This window comes from Sus scrofa, chromosome 7, assembly GCF_000003025.6.
Source record: "Sus scrofa isolate TJ Tabasco breed Duroc chromosome 7, Sscrofa11.1, whole genome shotgun sequence".
Taxonomy (NCBI): Eukaryota; Metazoa; Chordata; class Mammalia; order Artiodactyla; family Suidae; genus Sus; species Sus scrofa.
In genome coordinates, this window is record NC_010449.5 from 68,762,596 (window position 1) to 68,783,242 (window position 20,647).

At 36.0% G+C, this 20,647-nt stretch overlaps 1 protein-coding gene across 7 annotated transcripts in view; it reads right to left on the minus strand.

Annotated features, from left to right (window-relative positions):
* Positions 1-20,647, minus strand: part of SCFD1 (sec1 family domain containing 1) — a 156,477-nt gene that overhangs the window by 68,017 nt on the left and 67,813 nt on the right. For all 7 annotated transcript variants that reach the window (XM_021099902.1, XM_021099900.1, XM_021099904.1 and 4 more), the window contains 3 exons: positions 19,098-19,173; positions 10,139-10,192; positions 137-189 (listed from right to left, as the gene is read on the minus strand). In XM_021099902.1, coding sequence (XP_020955561.1) covers positions 137-189; positions 10,139-10,192; positions 19,098-19,173 — 183 coding nt within the window. The remainder of the gene's footprint in view (positions 1-136; positions 190-10,138; positions 10,193-19,097; positions 19,174-20,647) is intronic.

Consider the following 20,647-nt stretch of genomic DNA (forward strand, 5'->3'; position numbering starts at 1 on the left):
TTTACTTACCAGTCTGAATTTTTAGTAATAAACAGCTACTGATTTATAACAAAAAAAAAAAATCAATAAAGTTATTTCCATTTCTGGTGGGGATGGGGACACCTACAACATATCACACAAAACAAGAACTGCTTACCTGTCATTGCCCCGTAGCATTTTGGGATCAAAATATCTATAGTCATCAGTTTCCTATTAAAAAATTGAGATTTTACCATGACTAGAAAATTTCTTGTTAGAAAGTTCAAATTTAACTTACAGTATTTTAAGAATATTTGATGAATCTACTAATGAATCTATTAATTTAGTTGAGTAGGAAACCACCGCCAACACTTACTGAACACTTATTATGCATTAAATGTTATTCTAAGTGCCTTAGATGAAATTAAATAATCCCATAACATCTGTGAGGTTGTTATTACTGTTATCCTTATTTTTCAGATGGGGTACAGAGAGGTTATCTAACTTTCCTAAAGTCATATAACAAGTGTGGGAACTCTAGGATTTGAGCCCAGGTAGTCTAGTTTCAATGCCACAGGTCTTAACCGCTTTGTACAATGCTTTTCAAAAATATACCTGTTTTAGGGGGTTCCCCTAGTGGCTCAGTGGAAACGAATCTGGCTAGTAACAGTGAGGTTGTGGGTTCGATCCCTGGCCTTGCTCGGTGGGTTAAGGATCTGGCATTGCCATGAGCTGTGGTATAGGTCATGGACATGGCTTGGATTCTGTGTTGCTGTGGCTGTGGCGTAGGCTGTAGCTCCAATTCGACCCCTAGCCTGGGAACTTCCATATGCTGCTGGTGTGGCCCTAAAAAAAGGAAAAAAAAAGAAAAAAAAATACTTGTTTTATAAGCTAATGCACTTAACTATTTTTGTTTTTAGAATTTTATAGTATTATTTATGTCTATGATTTTATTGAATATGCAGAATACCTAATAACAGGTTTCATAGTCTCTCTTAATTGAAACCAGATATACTTTGGAATTCTGAATTTAAAAAATTATAGCTAAGAGTCCCCATGGCCTAGTGGTTAAGGCTCTGGCACTGATACTCCTGTGGCTTGGGTCACTGCTGAGGCACAGGTTCTATCCCTGACCCGGGAAGTTCTGTATGCCACAGACCTGGCCAAAAAAATCCTAGATAGATAATATCATGCATGAACTATATATAATCTATTAATATTTTTGTAGCCAAATATATGAATATTAACATAAAATAGGATAAATAAAAACTGTAAAGTGGTTCAAATTAATGTTAGGTATGCTACCAAATGACTTATACAAAATCTTCTGGTTTTCAGAACTTTTTGGATTTCGGAAGTTGTGGATAAAGGGCTATTGGCCCCTACAATAAACTTCTTGATATTAAAGGATTTGGAAAGTACCACTTTACAGCCTGTAATGTAATTACTTCCTAATCTCTGCCTCTCTTTCCTTCCATAGCACCATCAGCCAAAGGAACTCATTCTTTCTGGATGATAAGTGACAAACAATGCATTGTAGCCACTATCTAGTCCCATTGGATGGTGCTTATCAATCACAGAACTTATTGAATTCAAAGGCAGTGTTCTAATCCTTTAACACTTTGCTCCAGGAAACCCTATTAGCCAGAACCACAGGGAAGGTCAAACCTATCTAATATCTTACCTAATCCTTTTCTTTCAATTTATTGAATCAAGACAAATCAAAGGAGAACACTTAATGAATATAAGAATGCATCCAGAATTAGATTATAGCATTTTAAAGCCTTTGAGATAAGATATGTTCAAGATTACCAGTCAGGTCTAATTTAGTACACTTTCGTTAATCTCTTCAATGCCTCCAAAGCAGTTTGTCAATATGGGAGGGAACAAGACAGGGATGAGAGAGGCTGCAGCTATCTGATGGATAAAAAAATGCTTTCAAAGAAGAAAAATTTTACTTTTTCTAATTAATTAAAAAATATGTGTAGTAATATACCTTAAGTTAAAAAGTGAAAGTCAACAGAACTAGTAAATGAACTTATAGAACTTGAAGAAATATTTGAATAAGACCTATTCTTTAGATACCCATGTGTCTATGAGAGAAATGTGGAAGATATGTATATGTTGGAATGAGCAGCTGGTAGGAATACAGGACTAATGGGTTTTGGTTCTAATTCTGCTACTAAAAATAGTGTGTCCTCTGAAAAGTCACTTAATGTCTCTTGGTTTCCTCTCCTTCAAGGTGGTAAATCACTTCTAAAGTTTCCTTAAATTCTAAAGTTCTATGATTCCATGAAGGGCATGGCATTTCCCCTAATCAATACAGTACACTGGTGAAAAATGTGGCCTGCCTAGCTCTGCCATTTATTAGCTGAATGTATATTAACTTGGGTAAGTTAATTTTATCACAATTTCCTTGTCTATAAAATAAGAATATCAAGAGTTCTCCTGTGGTGCAGTGGGTGAAGGATCTGGCATTGTCACTTCAGTGGCTTGGGTCACTGCTGTGGCATGGTTTCAATCCCTGACTCAGGAACTTCTATGTGCTGCAGGAGGAGCAAGAATGGTTCCTGGCACAAAGTACACAAGAAATTTTAGTTATTATCATTTTTCATCATCTCAACGTCTACATTAGAGACAGTAACAAAATATCCTCAACTTGCTTATATTAACCCCTTGTGGATTGGCATTTAAAATTTTGTGCACACACCACACACACACATACATATATTTTGTCATTTTAGGGCCACACTTGCGGCATAGGGAGGTTCCCCGGCTAGGGGTTGAATCAGAGCTGAAGCTGCTGGCCTATGCCATAGCCACACCAGATCTAAGCCAAGTCTGCGACCCATACCGCAGCTCATGACAATGCCAGATCCTTAACCCACTGAGTGAGGCCAGGGATCAAACCTGCAATCCTCATGAATATTAGTCAGATTTGTTTCTGCTGAGCCACAATGGGAAATCCACATTTCTTTATATTTTTAATCTTTATTACTGTTTGGGATAATACCTTCCAGAAATTTACTGCCTATTATGAGTAATATTCCCTAAGACAATTAGTCATAAATGTATACTTTTTTCAGGATTTTCAAGATGAGCTCCTTATATATTCTAGGATGTAGTAATAACAAGGTCCACTATTACTACACTGTATACCACTTTCTCTATATTGACTCCAAGACAGAACAATATGATCCTTTTTAGCTTATCAGTACAGACAATTCTCTCATTCCTTTCATAACTGCGACTGACTCCTTTGGGGCCTTTTTTTTTTTTTTTTTTTTTTTTTAATAACACTACATCTTTGTTTTCACATGGGCAGATATTAAAATTTGTTTTTGCTAAATTCCTTTAATGTTGTTATAATCATGTTTTAACAATTACAACATAAGGACACATTATTCTGAAGATTCTGTTCTCACTCTCTTTCTTAGCTTGGTATCCTAAGTCTTGATGCCAAGGTTATAGTGATCCAGATCAACCCACACTAGGGTTTTGATGTGGGCAGGTTCATCCAGCCTCTCTCTATTCCAGATAACCACCTTCTCTCTAGTTGCCACAGTAACAGGATGGGCTGGCTTATGAAACAGATTTTGATGATTTTTGCATTCCTATCTTAAATTATAAAACAGCCTAAAAACCCATTCTTTAAGTAAATGCTAACATATTTACCTATTTGTCTCTCATCAAACAATTTCTCTCTCAATTTACTTTTTTAGTTCAAAAGAGTTTAGTGCCCTCTGAACAGATACACTTTTTTTTTTTTTTTTGCCATTTCTTGGGCCGCTCTCGCAGCATATGGAGGTTCCCAGGCTAGGGGTCTAATTGGAGTTGTAGCTGCTGGCCTACGCCAGAGCCACAGCAGTGCAGGATCCAAGCCACATCTGTGACCTACACCACAGCTCACGGCAACGCTGGATCCTTAACCTACTGAGCAAGGCCAGGGATCGAACCTGCAACCTCGTAGTTCCTAGTTGGATTCGTTAACCACTGCGCCATGACGGGAACTCCTGAACAGATACACTTAAAATTTTTACTGTGCACTCCTCTCCTAATTTAATTTTCATAAAATTAAACTGATCTGGTATTCTTTATATTCTACCAACTGATCCTTACTAGATCTCTTTTATTTACAAAAAATTGCTCCTTAGGATATATACATAGAATATAATTTACACTTACTTTGGATGAGAGCTGCTACAGTGGATGCAGCAGCTGAAACAATTCCCATTATCTGATTATGGCTATAAAGGCTCTTTGAGAACATGCTGTCTGCTGTGACTAAGCCCACAACAAACTCTGAGTTAATCATCTTTCATACAGTTTGTCTGGTACATTCAAGGATTTAGAAGTACAGGACAGAGGAGACAAGATGGCGCAGTAGGAAACACCTTTCACCTCCTTTCACGAAAACACCAAAATCACAACAAATAACCATAAAAAAAAAAAAGAAAAGAAAAACTATTGAACAAGATATTCTACACCCAGAGTCAAAGAAGGAGCCATAACAATACAGTAGGAGGAGCGTTTCATGATATAATCAAATCCTATAACTGCTTGGTGGGAGATCCAAAAACAAGAAAATAATTATATCCCAGAGGTTCTCACACAGGAGTGAGAGTTCAGAGCTCCATGTCTGGCTCCCCAGCATGGACTGGGAAGAGGAACCCTTGGACCATTGGCTTGAACACCAACAGGGATTATGTGCAGGAGCTCCACAGGACTAGGGAAAACAAAGACTCCAGTCTTACAGGATCCACACAGTGCTTCACATGCACTATGTAATGACCTACAGAAAAAGCAGTGACTCCACAGGAACCGGGCCAGACCTACCTGTGGGTCTTGAAGAGTCTCATGGTAGGCTGTAGCTCACTGTGAGGGCAAGGCACCAGGACTCTTGGAGAGTCTCACTGTAGGTTACAGCTCACTGTCGGGGAAAGGCCTGCATGAGCTCTCTTAGGGGTGCCATATTTGCACTAAGATGTAGCCCCATTCAAGTGGCCTGTAGAATCTAGCACTGGGATGGTACCTCAGGCCAATCAACCAACAGAGTGGGAACACAACTCCACCCATCAGTAGACAGGCTGCCTAAAATCACCCTGAGCCCACATCTGCCTCCAAACACACCCTCTGATAAGACCCTGACCACCAGAGGGATAAGACCCAGCTTACCTACCAGTGGGCAGGCACCAGTCCCTCCCACAGGGAAGCCTGCACAGGGCCCTGGACAAATCTCACCCACAGGGGGTAGACACCAGAAGCAAGAGTAACCTAATATCTTACAGCCTGTGGAACAGAGACCACATACACAGAAAGACAAAATGAGATGGTGGAGAAATATGTTCCAGACAAAGGAACAAGATAAAACCCCAGAAGAATAACTAAGTGAAATGGAGATAGGCAATCACCTGAAAAAAATTCAGAGTAATGATAGTAAATATGATTCAAGATCTTGGAAAAAGGATGGAGGAGCAGACTGAGAAGATAAAAGAAATGTTTAATAAAAAGCTAGATTTAAAAAATGATATAATAACTGAAATGAAAAAATACATAAAAGGAATCAATAGTAGAATACATGAGGCATAATAATGAATAAGTGAGCTGGAAGACAGTGGTAGAAATCACTGCCACAGAACAGATTTAAAAAAGAGAGAAAAGAAATGAAGACAGTCTAAGAGACATCTAGGGCAACACTAAATGCACCAACATTTCTATTGTAGGAGACCTAGAAGGAGAAAAGAAGAGAAAGGCCAGACGAAAGACCCCCTTCAGATCTAGGGACACATACAGGCTGAGAGTGAGGAGAAGGAAAAAGGTATTTCATGCAAATAGAAATCAAAAGAAAGCTGGACTAGCAATACACAAATCAAACAAAATAGACTTTAAAGACTGTTATGGGGATAAAGAATGACACTACTTAATGATCAAGAGATGAATCCAAAAAGATATAAGAATTGTAAACATTTATGCACCCAACATAGGAGCACCTCAGTATATAAGATAAATGCTAAGAGCTGTAAAAGTGGAAAATGACAGTAACACAACAATAGTGGCGGACTTATAACCAACTTACAGCAATGGACAGATCATCCAGACAGAAAATCAATAAGGAAACATGTGTATTAAATGACACGTTAGACCAGAGGGACTTCATTGATATTCACAGAGCATTCCACCCAAAAGCAGAAAAATACACATTGCTTTCAAGTGCACATGGAACATTCTCCAGGAAATATCACACACTGGGCCACAAAGCAAGCCTTGGTAAATTTAGGGAAACTGCTATCTTGTCAAGCATCTTTTCTGATCACAATGCTATGAGATTAGAAATCAACTACCAAGGAAGGAATAAACTGTAAAAAAACCCACAAACACATGGAGGCTAAACAATAAGCTATTAAATGACCAATGGATCACTGAGGAAATCAAAGAGGAAATTAAAAAAAAATACCTAGAGACAATGACAATGAAAATACGATGATCCAAAACCTATGGGATGCAGCAAAAGCAGTTCTAAAAGGGAAGTTTACAGCCATGCAATCTAACCTCAGGAAACAAGAAAAAATATCTCAAACCACCTCACCTTAAACTTATACAACTGAAAAATGAAGAACAAGCAAAACCCAAAATTAGTAGAAGGAAAGAAATCATAAAGATCAGAGAAGAAATAAAGGAAATATAGATAAAACAATAAAAAAGATCAATGAAACTAGAAGCTTGTTCTTTACAAAAATAAACATACATGATACACCTTGAGCTGCCTCATCAAGAAAAAAAAAGGGCTCAAATCAATAAAAAATGAAATCAATAGAAATAAATAATAGAAATGAAATCAAATAGAAATAAAAAATCAAATCAATAGAAATGAAAAAGTTACAACTGACACTACAGAAATACAAAGGATCATAAAAGACTACTACTAACAACTATATGCCAAAAAAATGGACAATGTAGAAGAAATGGGACACATTCTTAGAAAGGTACAATATCCCAAGACTGAACCAGAAGAAACAGAAAATATGAACAGACCAATCACAAGTCTAAAATTAAAACTGTGACTTAAAAGCTTCCAAAAAACAAAAGTTCAGGACCAATGGGCTTCACAGGTGAATTCTATCGAACATTTAGAGAAGAGTTAACACCTGTCCTTCTGAAACTATTCCAAAAAATTAGAGGAAGGAACATTCCCAAACTCATTCCTGATGCTAAAAGCAAAGATACCACACACACAAGAAAATTACTGGCCAATATCACTGGTGAACACAGATGCAAAAAATCCTCAACAAAATACAAGTAGAGCAAATCCAACAATGCAGTAAAAGGACCATGCATCATGATCAAGTGGAATTTATCCCAAGGATGCAAGGATTTTCAATATGATACATCACATTAACAAACTGAAGAATAAAAACCATATCATCTCAATAGATATAGAAAAAGCTTTGGACAATATTCAACATGCATTAAAAATTTTTTTTCCAGAAAATGGGCATAGAGGGAACCTATCTCAACATATTAATGGCCGTATATGACAAACCCACAGCTAACATACTCAGTAATGAAAATCTGTAAGCACTTCCTATAAGATCAGGATCAATACAAGGATGTCCACTTTCACTGCTTTTATTCAACATAGTTTTGGAAGTCCTAGTCATAGCCATCAGAGAAGAAAAGAAATAAAAGGAATCCAAATTGGAACAGAAGTAAAACTGTCACTGTTTGCAGATGATATGACATTGTACATAGAAAATCCTAAAGATGCTACCAGAAAATTGCTAGAGCTCATCAATGAATTCAGTAAAGTTGCAGGATATAAAATTAATACACAGAAATCTCTTACATTTCTATACATTAACAACAAAATATTAGAAAGAGAAATTATGGAAACAATCCCATTTACCACTGCATCAAAAAGAGTAAAATACCTAGAAATAAATCTAGCTATGGAGGCAAAAGACCTGGACTCTGAAAACTATAAGATGCTGATGAAAGAAAGTGAAGATGACACAAACAGATGGAAAGATATATCATGGTCTTGGCTTGGAAGAATCAATATTGTCAAAATGACCATACCGCCCGAGGTAATCTATTGATTCAGTGCAATCGCTATCAAATTACCAATAGCATTTTTCACAGCACTATGACAAAAAAAATTAAAAATTTGCATAGAAACACAAAAGACCCCAAAGAACCAAAGCAGTTCTGAAAAAGAAAAACAGGGCTGGAAGAATCAGGCTCCCTGACTTCAGACTATATTACAAAAGTACAGTCATCAAAATACTACGCAACTGGAACAAAACAGAAATACAGTTACATGGAAGAGGATAGAAAAGCCAGAAATAAACCCATGCACCTATCTATGGTCAGTTAATCTATGCCAAAGGAGGCAAGTATATACAATGGAGAAGATACTTTCCTCAGTAAGCGGTGCTGCGAAAACTGGACAGCTACATGCAGAAAAATGAAATTAGATTATTCTTGAGGAGTTCCCCTGTGGTGAAGCAAGTTAAGGATCTAGTGTTGTCACTGTTGTGGCCTAGGTTGCTCTTGTAACACAGTTTTGATCCTTGGCCTGGAAACTTCCACATGCTTTGGGTGCAGCACCCCCCACCCCCCCCCAAAAAAAGAACATTCTTCAATATCATAGACAAAATTACACTCAAAATGGATTAAAGATCTTAGAGGAAAATATAAGGAGAACACTCTGACATAAATCACATCAATATCTTTTTGGATCCATGTTATAGAGCAATGAAAATAAAAACAAATAAAAACCCCAAATGGAACCTAATTTAACTTAAAAACTTTTGCATAGCAGACCAAACCAAAAACAAAACAGAAGGACAATCTACAGAATGGGGGAAAATATTTGCAAATGATGCAACTGATAAGGGATTAATCTTCAAAATATAAAAACAGCTCATGATAGGGTTCCCACTGTGGCTTTTGTAGCTTAGTAGATTAAGAACCTGACATAGTGTAAGTGAGGATGTGGGTTTGATCCCTGGACTCACTTAGTGAATTAAGGATCTGGCATTGCTAAAAGGTGCAGCACAGGTTACAGATGTGGCTCGAATCCAGTGGTGCTGGGGCTGTGTTGTAAGCCTCAGCAACAGCTCCAAATCAACCCCTAAGTGGGAACTTCCATATGCTACCAAGTTCATCCATAAAAAGAAAACAAGGAGGAAAAAAAAAAAAAAAAAAAAAGCTTGTGCAGGTCAATTAAAAAAAGAAAAAAGAAACCCAACAACTCAATTAAAAAATGGACAGATGATCTAAACCGACATTTTTCCAAAGACATACAGATGGCCAAAAATACATGAAAAGATGCTCAATATTGCTAATTATTAGATAACTGCAAATCAAAACTACAATGAGGCATCACCTCACACTGGTCAGAATCGCCATCATCAAAAAGTCTATAAACAATAAATGATATGCACTGTTGGTGGGAATGTAAATTGGTACAACCACTATGTAGAACAATATGCAAGTTCCTTAAAAAACTAAAAACAGAACTACCACATGATCTAGCAATTCCACCCCTGGTGATATATCCAGACAAAACCATAATTAGCTAAGATACATGCACCTCAATATTCATTGCAGTACTATTTACAAAAGCGAAGTCATGGAAGCAACTTAAAACACCCATCAAGGGAGGAATGGATAAAGGATTTATGGTACATATATACACTGAAATATTACTCAGCTATAAAAAATAACAAAATAATGCCATCTGTAGCAACATGGATGGACCTAGGGATTATCACACTATGTGAAGTCTGTGAAAGTGATATCATAGGGTATCTATCATACAAATGAACTTACTTACAAAACAGAAACAGTCTCACAGACCTTGAGAACAAACCTATGGTTACCGAAAGGGAAAGGTGGGGTATGGAGAGATAAATTAGAAGTTTGGGATTAACATGTACACATCCCTAGATATAAACAAAATAATCAACAAGAACCTACTCTATAGCACACAGAATTTGCTACTCAATGTTCTGTAATAACTATATGGGAAAAGATTCTGAGAAAGAATGGATATAGGTATAACTCAATCACTTTGCTGTATACCTGAAACTAACCTAACACCATAAATCAACCATTTGCTAATATAAAATAAAAATTAAAAAAATAATTTACAAGTACAATGTTTTACGCTACTCACAGGGTTTGACTTCATCTCCATGAGATTGTCCAAAATACGAGTAACTGGTAGATTCTGTGGATGAGAATAGTATTTTGTTAAATATTAAAAGACATAACAAACAAAAATTCTTCTTAAGTAACAAAACAATCTATCTAATTAGTCTATAGTTTAGTATGCCTACCTTTCAATTAAACACATTCTAAGTTACACTTTTTGTGAATGGTGTCATAGATGTAAATATCCTTGGCACTACTAAAGTTTCCATAAATAAAAAGCAATTTTTAGAAATATATAGGTATACACCAGTTTTACTACAAATACATATATTTGAGTTTTTCACTTTTTTGGTTGGATGTTGGCCTTTTTTGTGTATGAATGTCTTTTTAGGGCCGCACGCATGGCACATGGAAGTTCCCAGGCTACGGGTTGAATCAGAGCTGTAGCTGCTGGCCTACGCCACACCCACAGCAACACAGGATTCGAGCCATGCTGTGATCTATACCACAGCCCATGGCAATACCGGATCCTTAATCCACTGAGTGAGGCCAAGGATCGAATCAATATCCTCATGGATACTAGGCGGGTTTGTTACAACTGAGCCACAATGTGAACTCCAATAGTCCAGAAATCATACACTGAAATCTTACATTTGTTAGTTTGATTTCTGTCTTTCTCCCTCATAGGAACTCTAGATGTTTGCTTTTCAATAATAGTCATCATAAGATTTTGTTTTGATCAAATAAGAATCCCATATTTTAATCTCCTTTCTTCAGATTGAAGTTTCTTTAAAACTATTATACTTACAGTTTGTGAAAATATGAGATTAAATGTTCCATCAAAATTTAAAAAAAATTTTAATGTATATTCTCCTAGTCAAAAAGATACTTGTGCTCTTTGAAAAAATGGGGAGGTGGATGCATACACAATTTTATTGACCATTTTTATTTTGCCTGGAATTAATTCCAAATTTTCAGTGACATACTGCATTGTCTTCTTATAGAACAAATCCCGCTTTGAACACGAAATGTAGAACACTGGTGTTGGCTGAAGACTGCCTCTTGAAATGCATAAGTACTCTGGCATAAAAATACTACTGTTACATTTCAGTCTGACCATTTTAATCATTATTTTGAACATAATGACACAGGGGTACAGAAAGTTTACCAAGTGACTATTATGTCTATTTAAATTACACTCCTACTGGGATGGTATTCTGCCCACTTTGAACTGCTATTTCCTTTGTGAACTGTGCGGGATATTCTGGAAAGGACAATTTTGTATCTTAGAGATTTCACACAACAGAGGCAGCAGTAAATCTGAATCATGCAAGTAACTATAGATAATATACTACCATTTTACAGGTTTTACTTTCTTTAGGTCATAAAACATTTTATTGTTACTAAAATGGACAATCACTAAGGAAAATGCTGCTTTGCTCAAACAGAAAATATGCATTTTTTTTCTTTTTCTACATAGACAAGGAAAAATCTTTTAAGATAATCTTGGGCAAGTAAAACTAAAGCTTTTTCATTATGCTCTGATATTTGTGTTGGCCAGGAACTTAATATAAACATAAGCACCAAATGTTCAAGCTGACTGAATGTACTTCCTGAATTCCATTTAGAATTTTTACAAAGGTAGCCCAAAATTTTACCCTTTAAATTTTGTTTCAAACACACTTCAGTTTGTATGTTTCAAATAAACTTGTATTTGTTCATATAAGAATAAGTCTAAACCATAACTTTCTCTACAGAATAACTGGGTGCAGATTTAAATCTATAAAAATGCTTTATCCAAAAAAGTTACATATTTATTCCAAGTAACACTAAAAGAAGATGAAATACTTTGCAACATAAATGGAAGAAATAATTTAAAAAATTTTGGCATAAGGCAAAATTATAAATTATAACATTTTACTAAAATTAATTTAATATCCATTTCTCTATTTACATTTAACTCTCTGTTTAGCTCCCTGAATTGTACTATTAGATATGTACAACGGAGAAACATTCAAAAAGATTTATGTAATTGATAAAGCCGTAAGAGTCATATTACTTTTATTGTATTTGTGAAAATAACTGGAAATTTGAATATTTATACAAATATTTCATGATAATTCATTTAGTATAAAGATTTTTCTAAAAGGCACCATTATATTTTACTTTGTATTTTATAGCTCTGCTGTATCTGAACGTAAGCCTGCCAAAAAACAGTTCATTAAATAAGGAAAATTTCCTTCTAACAGTTCAAAAGTTTAAGAGTCCTGAGACAATTTTTTACGTTTTTCTTTGATCATTACAACCAGATAACACCAAAAGAATCACCTACCACTGCCACACCATACAATATTTGCACACTGTCATACATTAAGGAAAACTTTCAGTACAGACAATGATAAAGGAAATACATAGTGTCTTTTAAAAGGCTTAATAAGAAAGAGTACTTCAGGAAACAACTTCTGAGATCTGTCACTGACTAATGCTCTCCCTAGCCTAAATGAAGACTTGAGTTAATCATTAAAAATTAATTTTATATTAAAATTTATATACAAGATTTTTAACTTCTGACTAAACTGAACTGTGGCAGCTAACAGGGAGAAAACCAAAGAACAAAATGATATAATTTTCTTCACTCAACAGATGGTCTGTTTCACTCATCTTTAGATACACACAAAAAATTATGTACCTCAATAAAAGAGGTATAAATGAAATTTAATTAAAAAATTCCCAAGCATATTTTTCATTGTTTTAAGAAACTGTTTTAAAAATAAAATGAAAAACATTATTGTATAGGTTAGTAACATTGTATACACATACATATGAATGTCCTAAATTAAGAGTCCCATACACATGAATATCCTAAATTAAGGATCACTATTTCTAAAATGTTCAAATTTCAAATATATGAACTAGAAATATATATTACTTGGAGGAAAAAAATACAGTGAGAAATCCATTTCTAAAAATCTTAAATGGTTTTATGACCACAGTCATGTTTTATGATTTTAATCACTATAAAAATTTAAATAAAAACAATGTTAGCATTTCTGCTGTGGCACAACAGTATTAGAGTGTCTCTTTAGCAACAGGACAGGGGTTTAATCTCTAGCCTGGCACAGTGGGTTAAAGGATCCAGTGCTGTTATAGCTGTGGTGTGGGTTTCACCTGTGGCTAGGATCTGATCCCTGACCCGGGAACTCCATATGCCATGCCCCCTGGAGAAGTAAACTTTGTCTCTGATGATATAACTGCATAAGAACAAAATTGAAATATGCACAAATATTTTTTAAAAAGACAATCTAAAAACACTTCCCCCTGTAGTCCTAGAATTGGCTACTTACTGCCCTATATTGCCATCTAGTCTATGGTTACTATTTCCAACTACTCCTGCTGAGGAATCCCATCCTTAAGCTTGGGATGATACTCTGATGCTGAACTTGGCAGTGAAGCTGGAACAAGAGTTGCTGCTGTCTTGATTATCAAAGTCCTAGAGAATGAAAAGCAGTATGTGTACCTCCTTAAAGAGAATACTTATCTTGGAAGACTGTGTTAGCCAAGTAAAGAGTAAGACGGGAGTATGCAGATACTGGAAAGTTGTCAGGGAAGCAGATTGGAGGAAGGGGAGTAAGACAGATCATCTATTTCCAAATTTAAAATTATAAATCAGAAAAGGATCTGCAGAGTGAATACAATATCCATATCTTACAGATGAGGAAAGAATAAAATATATAATGTGGTATTTCCCCAAAAACATAGCATATTAATGGCAGTAAAATCAAGAAACAGGATTACATGGACCCAATAAAACACATCCAATATTCCATCATTCAGCTTCAACAATTATCAACTCATGGCAAATTCTTATTTTATCTATACTCTCATCTACTCCCCACTACCCTAGGCTGTTTTAAAAGAAGTCTCCAGCATCAAATAATTTTAGCAATAAGTATTTCAGTACATATCTCCAAAATATAAGAATCCCTAAAATAAAAACAAAACAAAACAAAATACACCCTTGTAACACTACTATCACACATAAAATAGCCAGCAATAAATTTTTTTTTTTTTTCTTTTTAGGGCCGCACCTGTGGCATATGGAAGTTCCCAGGCTAGGGGATGAATTGGATCTGTAGCCTGCTGGCCTACACCACAGCCACAGCAATGTCAGATACAAGCTGCGTCTGTGACCTATAGCACAGCTCACAGTCTTTTTTAATCAACTGCATTCTACTGCTTGCAATTTGTTTCTAGGGTGTTTTTTGCTGGACTCAGAGCGGCAGCTACAGGCCTACACCACAGCCACAACAATGTGGGATCCAAGCCATGTCTGTGACCTACACTACAGCTCATGGCAATGCTGGATCCTTAACCCACTGAGAGAGGTCAGGGATCGAATCCGCATCCTCAAGGATACTAGTTGGGTTCATTATTGCTGAGCCACAAAGGGAGCTCCTCTGTTTTTAGTACATTTTTAAAAGAGGAAGTATTTTAACAAACAAGCCAAAGAAAGTGAAACAGAAGACTTTTAAATTACGCAACTTTGCACTAAATTATTCATTGACACATTCTTGTACTATTAACCTCACATAAATGTATTTCAAATCTGTGACTATCATTCAAATGGTTTTATGCGATAGCTGATACTTGTGATGTACAAAATTATGCTGCCCAAGAAACAAAAAAGTAAAAAAAGCTCAAATAAGTGACCTAAAAAGTGGACATAAGATACTCTTATTCTTTCTTATAGCTTAAAATGCTTACTGACATAAAAAATCCAAATCAATAGAGATTTAAGAGGCATAAATTAATCAAAACTTATGCAAATGTAAAACAGAATTCATTTCTATCATTTTCTTCTCTGACATTTTTCTTTTCCCAACCTGCTTCATATCTCCCTGTAGCAGTTTCTCTAAATTTTAGAACTTTAGGAGAATATAACTTTTAAAACGGCTTTCTATAAGTTTAAATATTCTAGAATGAGAGTTTTTTTAAGTATTAAATTAACAAAGATTACACACATACACACAGGTCCGATTTGGGAAAGATGTCAAGAAACAGGCACTGGAAATCACTGCATATTGGTACAACTTTTCTGGATGGCACTCAGGTAGTATTTACTAAAAACAATTAGAAATGTTCACATTTTAGATGCCACTAGTCAGTTCTAGTAATTTATCATACGGAAGTAATCAGAGATGAGTATTCTCACCCAGAAAAAACTAACATTTAAAACCTCGTTGGTTGGGGAGTTCCCATCGTGCCTCAGTGGTTAACGAATCTGACTAGGAACCATGAGGCTGTGGGTTCAATCCCTGGCCTTGTTCAGTGGGTTAAGGATCCGGCGTTGCTGTGAGCTGTGGTGTAGGCTGCAGGCGTGGCTGGGATCCCGCATTGCTGTGGCTCTGGTTGTAGGCCAGCAGCTACAGCTCCTATTAGACCCCTAGCCTGGGAACCACCATATGCTGCGGGTACGGCCCTAAAAGGACAAAAAGACAAAAAACAAACACCTAGTTGGATATCCTTCAGTTTCTTCTATTTTTTCTTTTTAAAAAACAATGAAAAGATCACACTGAATTTACTGTTTTATGACTTCTATTTAACCACTGTCCGCCAAATCAAATATTGCCTTGAATTCTGAACCTAAAAAGTCTTATAAATGTCTATGTTAAAAAAATGGCATGGTTCTCCTAGTATTGGTGACAGAAATGTGACAGAGATAACCACCAATCATTCCCAATTTTACTTCTGTGAGAAACTGCCCATATCAAAGCAGTATATTATTTACTATGTTAAGAACAGGAATGGGATTTGAGGTCACAGAGGATAATCTGTTTTGATATTTATTAAACTTAACTCTAAATAAAACAAACTTTTGTGTTAGCAGAATACATATTTAAGTCAGTGAGTTTAAATACTTCTTACAAACATGATTCCAGGACATATACCATGTTACTCTAAGGCTATAAGTTCAAAAAGTAAGTATGATCATCTCAAAGATTTAAATTTATAATTTTTTTTTTTTTGACTTTTTGCCTTTTCTAAGGCTGCTCCCACAGCATATAGAGGTTCCCAGGCTAGGGGTCGAATCGGAGCTGTAGGCACCGGTCTACGCCAGAGCCACAGCAACGCAGGATCTGAGCCGCATCTGCAACCTACACCACAGCTCATGGCAACGCCAGATCCTTAACCCACTGAGCAAGGGCAGGAACCGAACCCGCAACCTCATGGTTCCTAGTCAGATTCGTTAACCACTGCGCCACGACGGGAACTCCATAATTTCTCAATGCTATCAAGTATTCGTGATAAAGATCCTTTTGTTTAGGGAATTTTACTATTCTAAAAGTGACATGTTAAGTAAAATATGTAATTCTCCTTAAAAATAAATTTAATCACATGTAGTTATACAATAGCCAGTCTATCTAGCAAAAGACAGACATAATCTTAGCAACTGATGGTTCTCCCTTTGTCTCACATACAAAATCATCTTGTCCACAGTTGGTAATAAGCAGAATGGTATGACGAAGATTTCTCTCCTACACAAGACTCTACACAGGCTTCTTCTAAACTCTTTTTCAACTGGGCCTCAACTTTTGGACTTCTGTGTCCGTCTTTGAATTGTCCAATTTTAGAAAGAATCCTGCTAAGTTAACTTATAGGTAAAATCCCTCAATCCTTGAAACCTGATCACCCTTGGTATCTCATCAGGTTTCTCACCTTCCACCATCTTCCACGCGTTGTCTGATCACACTAGCCTGCCTTTAGCAAGAATCCTGTTAGGCCGGGTTAGCTAGAATCACTTTTTTGTCTTTTTAGGGCTGCACCCACAGCATATGGAAGTTCCCAGGCTAGGGGTCAAATCGGAGCTGTGGCCATTGGCCTACTCCACAGTCACAGCAATGCCAGATCCATTCTGCATGTGTGACCTACGCCACAGCTCACGGGAACGCTGGATCCTTAACCCACGGAGCGAGGCGAGGGATTGAACCTGTGTCCTCATCATTCCCAGTTGGATTCGTTTCCATTGTGCGATGACGGGAACTCCCCAGAATCACTTTTATCCCTGATGTTTCCTCTTAATAATTTTCCATCCACTGATCCCTATACTCTGTTTCTTGACTATAAATTCAGACTTTTCCTTGATGTATCTGGAGTTAAGCCAGTCTCTCTCTCAGACTGCAAAACCCCATGGTGGTGGTCCTAACATCTTTCACAATGGTCCCCCTGAATAAAGTCTGCATTACAGTACTTTAACAAGTGTCATGACTAATTTTTTCTTTAATAGGTGCTGGGTTAAAATGTAAAGTACATTATGTTCCCAACTCAGGAAAGTACTGTGAACCAGTAAAAAAAGTGAATGAAGTATTCAGGAGTAGCCCCTTACTAGAAGAGAGAGAGAGAATGGGAAGGACTGAAAATAATTCCTAAGAGAGACAATGAAGTTTTTCGCTTTCCAAGTACTACTTAGGAAATAATGCAACCTGGAATGTCTCTCAAGGGAAGTTAGGAAGTAATAAACCTTTTAATTAAGGACAGCAAATTAGGATTTTTCACTGTTCTTTACTAACACTACATGGTTTTTACAATAAAATCTTACTTATTCAAAAATTGAAGCCCTCCTTCATGTAAAGTGCTATGGAAAATTCAAAGATAGGCAAAAAATTTTCTTGCATTCAAGGAACTTATCAAGAATTAAAACAATATATATCAACTGTATCTCAATAAAACTGGAAAAAAAGAAGTAAAATATAAATATATAACGCTAATACAAATCACCATAGGTAAACATCATTAGAAAGATCAAAAGTGTGGAGAAGTTCAGAGAAAGAAAAGATCTAGTTTTTTATTTTTTTTCCTAAAAACAAGTAAACACTCAATATTCAAATTGAAATAACTGAATAGTTAACTCTATTTCTTTTTTTAATTTGGGCTTTAAAATCTTTCTCATTACAAACTGAAGCATTTATGTGTGAAATATTCTATCTCAGATTTGCCTTAAAATATCCCAGTAAAAATAAACAAAATAAAAAAAATATAAGTGGAGCGATGAAAAAGATTAGCAGGAAGTTGTGTATTGAACCCTGGTGAAGGGTTCAGAAGAGTTTGATATACTAATGCATATTTGAAAATTTGCATAATAGGAAGTTAAAAACAAGATTTTTTTTTTTTTTTTTTTTTTGGCTTTTTAGGGCCTCATCCATAGGCACAGCATGTGGAGGTTCCCTCTAGGGGTCAAACTGGAGCTACAGCCATCGGCTTACGCCACAGCCACAGCCACAGCAGATCCGAATTGTGTCTTCGATCTACAGCACAGCTCAAGGCTACGCCAGATCCTTAACCCACTGAACAAGGCCAGGGATCAAACCCACAACCTCATGGTTCCTAATCGGATTCTTTTCTGCAGCGCCACAATGGAAACTCCACAAGCCAAGTTTGGTAAGAAACCAAATCAATTAATTAAATATCTACATATTAGAATAACAAAAACAAAAGAAATGCAAAAATCATTAAAAAAATCTTATGTTTAAAACCAAGATTATTCTAAAATGAAGTGTGAAACCAAGCTATAGTTTTATTATTCTAAAACATAAATTCTACTAAAAATATCTGCATTTGAATTTATACAGGACTTTAAACTACTAAGACTACTAGTTTATTAATATTCTCCAAACATGTTAAAATGCAAATGATATACATTTATGTAATAGTACATTATTCTAAGTTTTCATTTTTTTCACAAATCTGACAGTAAACAAAAATGTCAGCAGTCCATTGAGCTGATTTTTTTAAAAAAGCATAAAATCAGAGTTCTGAACTATACATATAAAATACTCTTATTCTTAAATAAACCAGTAAAGGACCCCCTGATTTTATTCCTAATATTTGTAATTTGAATACATCTAGGAAGCTGCTCCAGCTGAGCAATCAATCTGTCAATATTTGTTCAAAAGTTACTAGTGTTTCCCAACAAGTGTACTTACTTGCTGTTTCAATACTAGGTTCTTCACTCCTTCCATCACAAACTGTGATCCTGTATTCATGACTCGTGATAAGAGACTAGGCAAAAGAAGAGGACCACATTAAGTATAAATTACCTCTCCAATTTATCACAGATAAAATACTTATTTGATTACACAACACATGCTGATGCTCACTGCAGTGACCACCTTTGTTTTCACTAAACAAGTGTCCTGAGAATTTCTGCCTCCATGGAAATCGCTGCCACAATTTTATATAACACATTTATTTAAAATATTCTGACTAGTCAATATTAATAAGACATAAAAATAGAGCTGCCCTCAAACATTTTAATTGCTAAGCCTTAGCTATAGTATTTAGGCAAATTAATAACTGAAGAGAATTCCTTGCTTACCTGATTGTCTTAATGTTAAAACAGTAAATTAAAGATAGTAATTCAGACGACTTGCTTTAGGATTTTAAAGCACACTAACACACTGAAAATATATATGCTTATAAGGATTATGAATAGGTCAAAAGTTACTATGTTCGTTATATCACAGCAGCTAGAGCCAATCCTTTGTTGTATACCCTTTCCACCCGTACATAAAATCTGATATAAAAATGTGAAGCGCAATACACCTGGTGAATTTTATCCTGATTCTGTTTATTTATATGAATATATTTATTTGAAGAATGATTACTATCTGAATTTTTAACAACAAAATAACACACACAAATGATCTGCCTTCAAAGGATTTTTTTTCTAATTTTATTTATTTTATTTTATTTTTTGTCTTTTGTCCTTTTAGGGCTGCATCGCGGCATGTGGAGGTTCCCAGGCTAAGGGTCTACTCGGAGCTGTTGCTGCTGGCCTACGCCAGGGCCACAGCAATGCCAGATCCAAGCCGCGTCTGCAACTTACACCACAGCTCATGGCAGCACTGGATCCTTAACTCACTGAGCAAGGCCTGAGATCGAACCTGCAACGTCATGGATCCTAGTTGGATTCTGCTGCGCCTCGACAGGAACTCCCAAAGGATGTTTTGCAGGACGGAATGGTCATATTGCATTTTGATATCAGAAGGATAGAGAAAGCCTTCAAATCATCCAAGATTTTCTTAGAACACATTTTTATTAAAACCCTCAACTGTGAAATCTAAAGATATCTAATAGGCTTTTAAAATTCCAATAAGATTTTAAGACATGGGACTGGAAAAGTATTTTACTAAATACATGAAAATAATTTCCCAAATATATTTTAATTTTTCCTATCTTGTCCTACTCTCCTCTGAAACGAAGAGATGGAAATCATTTCTTGCAGGACAAAAATAAGAGAAAGTAACCTCTGTTGGAGTGACCAGTTCTGAGGCAATTCCCAGGCACCATGTAACTCTGAGGGAAGGGGTGTGCTGGACAGTACTGTCTGAAGGTGAGGCCAGCAGGATTCATTTCGCCAAGCACTTACAAGGTCCTGCCTTGCCTTTGTTTTTTGGAAACTGTTTCATTAAAACCAGCACCTCGGGGTGGGACTAGGAAAAACCTATTCTCCTCTGTGCTTCCTGCTTTTGTT